Here is a 7,679-nt window from a genome sequence, read left to right on the forward strand (position 1 = left end):
AAACGAGAAAAATCGCTAGGAAAACTTTGTTTACATCTCTTTCTATAGGTCGTGCTCCCGTTCCGTACCGACAGACGGGGTTGATTCCCATGCACATTTATCGCAGTGTTTTAAAGATTCCGCGTAAGAAATGACGATTCATAATTTCACAGTCTGTTCGCACTTGGTCAGTCTTCAAGAAGGGAATGGTAGGTTTCAAATTAATAAAAAGATACTCACAGCAATGTTCAAGAATTAAATGGCACTTGATTACTTACGTGCTGTGAATGCGAAAGCTTTCCGTGTCGTCATGGGCTACAAGTTAACTTTATTTGTTTTTGTACCTAGTACTACCTAGTAAGCGGCATTAATGTCTGTAAGGCGTTAGGCAGAAGGTTCTTAGGAAATACCGCATGACATAAGCGCACATATAAAGCGTAGCTTTAACCTAGCCACCGCATCAATTCCTGCCTACTTCCCGTTTCACTTCCGGCCCTGTGGCGTCACTTCTGGTTTCACTTGCTGTCGGATGCAGGCTCTTCCGGTTCCGGGACTACGGTGATGTCAAACAAACTAAATTGTGGCTGGCTGGGTTCGAAACGTAGTTCGGAAGAAATTTCATTTTTCTGTCATTCCTTATTATGTAGGCACCGCCGATGACGTCATGAGTGCACATGGGTTTTCTTGTCGCTTCATGTGGACGGTCGGTTAGCGCAGGACTTTGATGATGAACCATGTAAGGCTTTCGGCTGCTTAATTACGGAAAGATGATATTACAAAAGAGGAGAGAGAGCATTCGAAGTTGCTAAGCTATACCTATGCTGCATAGGAAACAGCAGTTCACAATTGGCAGTGAGCGCCTGGAAGTGGTAAAGGAATACGTATACTTAGGGCAGGTAGTGCCAGCTGATCCGGATCATGAGAGGGAAATAACTAGAAGGATAAGAATGTGGTGGAGTGCATATGGCAGGATCTCTCATATCATGAATCACAGTTTACTAATATCCCTCAAGAGAAAAATGTACAACTGTATATTACCGGTACTCACCTACGGGGCAGAAACGTGGAGGCTAACGAAAAGGGTACAGCTTATGTTAAGGACAACGCCGCGAGCCATGGAAAGAAAAATGATAGGTGCAAATTTAAGAGACCGAAAGCTGGAACGTGGAGGCTAACGAAAAGGGTACAGCTTATGTTAAGGACAACGCAGCGAGCCATGGAAAGAAAAATGATAGGTGCAAATTTAAGAGACCGAAAGCTGGCAGAGTAGGTGAGGGAACAAACGCGGTTTAATGACATCCTAGTCGAAATCAAGAGGAAGAAATGGGCTTGGGCAAGGCATGTAACGCAAAGGCAAGATAACCGCTGGTCCTAAAGGGTATATCAGAGTGGATTCCAAGAGAAAGTAACCGTAGCAGGGGACGACAGAAGGTTAGGTGGGCGCATGAGATTAAAAAGTTTGCAGGCAAAGGGTGGATGACGCTGGCAGAAGACCGGGTTAAATGGACAGACATGGGAGATACCTTTCTCTGCAGTGGGTGTACTAAGGCTGATGATGATGATGATGACATATGCTAAGTGCAGGTAGCAACCGCTGACCCGAATATCTGGAGTGGAAAATATTACGACGGACAACATTTTTCAGCTACTGTCATATCATGAATGACAGCTTAAGTAACGTAAATGGAAACCATAAAGGCCTGTATCTTACCGGTAATCACCTATGGGGCTGAAACGTACAGGCTAACGAAAAACCTATGGAAAGGAAAACGATGTGAGTAATGTTAACACACAGAAAGAAATAATAATGGGTCAGGGGATAAGCTTGAGTCACTGATATTTTATTTGAAGTCAAGGTGACTCAATGGGCATGTGCAGGACACGTAATTCGAAGGCATGTTTACCAATGGTTCCATAAAGTAGTGGAGTCGATTCCGGAAAAGTCAATACATGGTTGGAGGAATACAGGAGAGGCCTTTGCACTTCAGTTAAATTCTTCATGACATTGTTAGGCGGATGGTGATGATGCTGATGGCATCTGACCCGCCGCAAGGGTGGCTATGGAATTCGACTGCAGAGCCGGAAGTACTAAAACCAAACAGTTCGTGCAGAATGTTATTTCTCATAATGGCGCTGATTTGAAATGTTGACCGTCATGAAACGCTTGGCAGTTATGGAAGCTTGGTTTTTACTAATTGCTACCTACATTAAATGACAGGCATGTGTGATTAGATGTCGAACTATTTTTTTGGTCACTCTTCCTTCCTTCATTGTGCTTTTGATTTCCTTAGCAGTTTTGTAGTTGTACAATTGCGTTTTTGGATGCAAAAAATGCTTTCAATATACTTAGCAAACGAAATGAAATACTAGTGTTCTTTCCCGCACATGTTTTCGTGAGTAGGTAAGTGAGAAAGGGAAAACAATGCCTTAGCATTAGGGGACTCCTTGTTGACCACATTTATCTTTCGGTGCCACATTACTGCCACATATAGCGGTTTTTACCAAACTCCACAATTCAACTTTTTCATTTAGTTCCTTGCATGAAACAAAACGTACGGACTATCGGCTTAGGCTACAAAATAAACTTCACCCAAATAGTTCATTCATATCATATAGCATAAAAAGGCAGTCTCTAATGAACAGCATGTGATTGATAATAAATTTGCAGTTGTCAACGCTGTGTGGTTCATGGTTTATGAGTTTAAAGTTACAAAATGACTGAGGCTGCGGTTAACGCCGTAGCGGATTACCCCGGATAATTTCAGCCACTTGTTGCTCTTTAACGCGCACTGAAATCGCACAGTACACGCGTTTCTAGCATTTCGCCTCCATCGAAATCGCCGCCTCCGCTGGGGAACGCTCCACAACCACTGCGAAGTCTAAGTGGTCATGGTGGTCGCATGCTGGCCCAAAAGACGCAGGTTCCTCAACGCTGTGTATCTCATTTCTGTGTGTTGTTCTGTACAATAGTCTACTAAAGGTAAAATGTTCCCTAAAACTTATCAGGCTTTACGTCTTGAAATCTGTCCTTTTATTGCAGTGTTTCGGAGCGGTGCCTATAACATGCATCGAAGGCGAGGTGATTACGGTAAGTTTTCACGTGCTTTGGTTTTAGTGCGCACACAGTTCGTTAGAAATATACCGATTACAAGTACTCTTTCTTTCCTATAAGGAGCCCCTGCTGATAGGCTTCACAGAATTTGTAGCGGTAAGTCAGGCCATTATCTCCCATTCTAATGATATATTGTATTATCGTTTGTAATACGAACTATTCCTACAAGCGTTCTCGCTATGTGCCTTCATCCAAGAGATCATGGCCCTGAATTTTATTAAATCTGCGTCTGCACACGGCTTATGCACTTCTGATTATGGGTCTCACGCCTACAGTGACCCTTTGGAAAAACGTGTATTTATGCCTAATGTTGCACACGCTGCCACGTGGCACTTTGTAAAATGAACGCGTGTTTTTATTGAAATACCCATACAAAAGTTTCCATTTATGGTCCGGATAGTGGCCGATGAAACTGTGCCAAAAGATTAGATGTTGTGCCGTGTTCTATTCCCTTGCATTGAAAACAGGCGTAGGCACTACACACCAAGCGGGAAGAGGTGAAAATCTTCGCGCGCAGTTATCACAGCTTATTTTTTCTTCTTGTTTTCATATTAGCAGTTACAAAACAGAGAATAAGCGAAAAGGACATGCTTGCAAAAATAATAAGGGCGAGACCGAAACGAGCAGATTGAGTGAGGGAACAAACGCGGGTTAATGACATCCCAATCGAAATCAAAACTGCTACGCTGAATCCGTCACCCTCGTCTGATCTCGAATACATTTTAATGCAGACTTGTTTTTATGACATTAAAAAAAAACACACGCATCACTTCTGCAGCACCAAGCGTTTGTAGCGCCCCTCTCGCCGCACTCGGCTCCCAGGCCATGGCACGCGGCGCCGGAGAAGAAAGAGGAAGTTGGGCTAGGCTGCAGCAGAGCGATGTGACCAAGGCAACAACAACAATAACAACAGCAGCGCGAGCATCGCAAATAAACAGTTCGAACCACAACGCTGTCGGAGCAGGTTACTGCTCGCCTTAGTTCCGACACGTTATTGGATGTCAGAGAGTGCTCAGTGTGCTCCCATGTAATTAGCTTTTCAAGAATTGTTAAAGAAGGGTGCTCTGAGCAGCCATGTAGGCTGCATTGTATAAATCAAATTTCCGCTCACAGCACCAAATGCTTCTCTATTTTCTCGTCCTTTAGCGAGAGATTATTTGTAGTGGTGATTTATATCGCATTCTGTCGGTCATGTATTCAATGAAATGTGCGTAATAAGACTTCGTTGTATGTTTATATGGGCACAGACACTTAGCAAGAGCATGGAAAAACTTGTAGACGTAGAACATTTGGACATGTGGCTTTGAAATGACGTGAATGCGTACAAGGAAAAGCCACAATTGATCAATGCATTTCGGTTAGAGCTTAAGACGAACATTTGCTCGGTTCTGATAAAAAAAAATCGCGCGGAGGGCACGTTTTTGTCTTTTTTCTTGTTTTTTCATACAGTCCGCCCTAGATTTGAGGCAAAGGCAGTGCGCATCGGTTCTATTTGCTGCTTCTGTTTCTTTCAAAGAAAAGAAATGGAATGCTTAAATTGACGGACGTGTGCCTTCTCCCATTCGCCAGAATGATCTGTGGAGTAGCTAAGTGAGACTTCTGTGTACAGCGTATGCCCAACGTCGCTGCAATGATAAAGTTTGCGCAATCTTTCACCAGTACTGCGTAAATAATGTCAATTTCTCAACACCGCTCTTCGCTCTTTTACAGTGCCTCGTCACTTCTACCGTGAAGCTTGGAGTTGGCGGGACGACCACTGAGCTTTTGTGCTACATCGTCAAGATTCCCGAATTGCTATTTGGGACGAAGTTGATTAAAGATTTCGGGCTAACATCTCCACTTGTCACCGCTGTCCAGGACACATTTGGGGTCAAATGTAACAGCAGTGTCGTGGCATAAGGAACAAGGCTGTAGACCGACCCTCATGCGAAGAATTTCCATCGAGAAATAAAATGGATGAAAGGATGAATCCTCGTTTATTCCAACATGAACGCTGTGATTTACACCGTCAGGATCAAGCGTCGGATGCGTCATTTAGCTGACAGGTGCATAGGTGAATGCATGAATGATTGTTAGAAACGTTTCCTTGGAAACGGGATGGTAGCGGTCGCGGCAAGTTCAGTATTCTTTCCCTCTGCTTTTTTTTCTAACTAATCAATATACATAAAGCTGGTACCTACACATTTTCTCTTTTTTAAATAATTATTTTGAATCCAGAACATGTATTATTAGGTCCCTATTCGATATTTCAAGCCAACAATCCCCCCCAACGTTTTTTGGCTAGTGTCTACCGCAAATGCACTTAAATGCGTCTACATCTGGGTGGATACTGTTAAATTCTATAATAATATGCCGCATATGGATGCATTAAGCAAAGATATTTTGGCCGCAGCCACGAGACACAATGTATTTTACAACAAAAACTGCTCACAAAACGCTCGTGGCGTTGGCGTAGATGTCCGCACAACTCGGGTCGATGCAGGAGAGACACGCCTGTGTCCACTACCCTCCGCTCGTGTGAGGGATAGAAAAGCTGCGGGGATACTTAGGCTCCGACTTTAAGGGTGCGCGTGACAACAGTTCCTCTTGATCAAGTCACAATCATTAAGTCAAAAACGATAGGGTATACTTATAAAGCCAAGCTTTTACCAAGCCCCACGAAAGTGCCTGCGTGGCGTACGGTAGCGTGCCTTCCTCCCAACCCGAGAGTCAGGGGTTCGATTCCTTTGTAGGCTACATACGTACAGCTACTAAAAATACAGCCATGTATTGTTATGTAGCAGCTTGAAAGGCAAGGCTTGCAACGTGACTAGTCGTGATCTGCTCCGTGTTCACACAAAAAGTGATGAGGAAGACTGCAGCCTTCGGCCCCTGCGCTTGGCGCGTTGCTCGCAGTTGCCCCGATCGCTAAAGATGGGATGCGCCGCTAGTGTGGCTGGCGGCATCAACGGGAGCGTCTTCTAACAGCCACCTTTTGGACCAATCAGAATTTTTCCGTCACGTGAATGCCAATGCCGACAGTGGCTTTTCTGCAACACACGGAGTAGGTGTGAAGAGGGAGGGCGTCAGAGTTTAGAAGAGTGCGAAACACCGCCCAAGATCAGGAGACAGACCTCCTGGGCGTAGGAAGGTGAGAGTAGAAAGCGCTGCACTGTAGAGGCGCAACGCCGAGGGTAAGATTTGGTGTTTATTGGGCATCGCGGTGGGAGAGGATGAGGCTCCGCAGCACGACACAAGAGTCCGCAGAGTAACAGCTACTGCTGGGCTCTCGCATTACGCAGCAAAGCGTAAACCTTTATCAGCTCTTTCCTCCTTTCTAGCCCCTTTTTCAATCTAAAAATAATAGCTGCACACAAGCGTGCACTTACCCGGCATTGATATCTACTAGTAGTCAAATATAATCCGAAGCTCTGTATTACAGCGTTATACCTAGCATGCATATAGATAGATATTTTTAATGAAACGAAGGCACAGAGGTTCGCCAGAAATATTGATATCTGGCGTGCTACTCTGCACTGGGGAAGGGGAGGAGGAAAAGAAAGAGGGTCGTGATGGGTGACGATGTGGTGAGAAGGGAGACGAGAATATGGGCACGAACATATGTGCACGCACATGTGCACGCACGCGCTATCGAAACAAAATTTCATACACGGATCTGGTCTTTTAAAGCTGATGTTCCAAGTGTCTGGCTGGGCTCAGTGTCTTGCCGTCACATTCTTCATAAAATTCGGAAGAAGGCAAGCGGTGCCCGGTCTAGAGAGAAAAAAACAACTGAGCGCACTCTTTGCTTCAGCATCGGCCTTCTCATTTCCATCAGTGTCCAGGGATCAACAGAAATACTAATCTGTGACTTTTGTCTGGAGCAGATGAACGTAGCTGGCCAGAGATTGCCGGAGACTGGTAGGCGATGCGCTGTAGAAGGCGTCCTAAAATTTGCAGTCTAGGCTTGGAGTTCGTGAATATACACCATCTTTGAGGTTGCTGCCCACAGATGCGCCGAATCGCTTCCCTAAGAGCCACAAGCTCAGCACCGGTTGACGCTGGAAGATGACCTAGAATGAAATGGAGAATTACCTGCTGAGCGGGTGTCACCACAGCTTCTGTTGATGCCATTGGTGACACAGATCCATCAGTGTATACATGAACGTAGATCTGATATTCTGAACAGGTTTACGCCACAGCAAATTGCTTCAGGGAACAGTCTGGCATCATTGATTTTTTTAGTATTCCGGGGACATGCAGGCACACTGAAGGCTTATTCATCACCCACGGTGGCTTGACCGGGTGAAGTGAAAATGTATTGCCTGATGGTATTTGAGGCTGATGGCAGCAGAAGGCACTTGAAGAACTGCTATCCGGCCGCTCATTCAAAATTGTTGTCAGTGGGTGACATCGGTGTCGGGTAAGTAAGCGTAAATACACAGGAAGGGCTCCTGTAATAAATATATCGATGTTATTCAGGCATGTGCTTCCTCAAGTGCGCCTTTGGGCCTCTTCGGTTATCCGCCTCTGGCTGCCGGCGGGCTGCCTGCGGGCTATCTGCGGCCTGCCAGAGCGCGAAGCCAGGCGTTGAATTTTCTCGCGCTGC

General features: G+C 45.2%; 1 protein-coding gene across 1 annotated transcript in view; it reads left to right on the forward strand.

The window, feature by feature from the left end:
- Positions 1 to 5,048, forward strand: part of LOC144100700 (uncharacterized) — a 78,191-nt gene extending 73,143 nt beyond the window's left edge. The window contains exons 7-9 of the mRNA XM_077633548.1: positions 3,020 to 3,067; positions 3,152 to 3,187; positions 4,802 to 5,048. Of these exons, the coding sequence (XP_077489674.1) occupies positions 3,020 to 3,067; positions 3,152 to 3,187; positions 4,802 to 4,990 (273 nt within the window). The 3' untranslated portion in view covers positions 4,991 to 5,048. The remainder of the gene's footprint in view (positions 1 to 3,019; positions 3,068 to 3,151; positions 3,188 to 4,801) is intronic.
- Positions 5,049 to 7,679: the final 2,631 nt, after the last annotated feature.

Source organism: Amblyomma americanum, chromosome 8 (genome assembly GCF_052857255.1).
Source record: "Amblyomma americanum isolate KBUSLIRL-KWMA chromosome 8, ASM5285725v1, whole genome shotgun sequence".
Classification (NCBI taxonomy): Eukaryota; Metazoa; Arthropoda; class Arachnida; order Ixodida; family Ixodidae; genus Amblyomma; species Amblyomma americanum.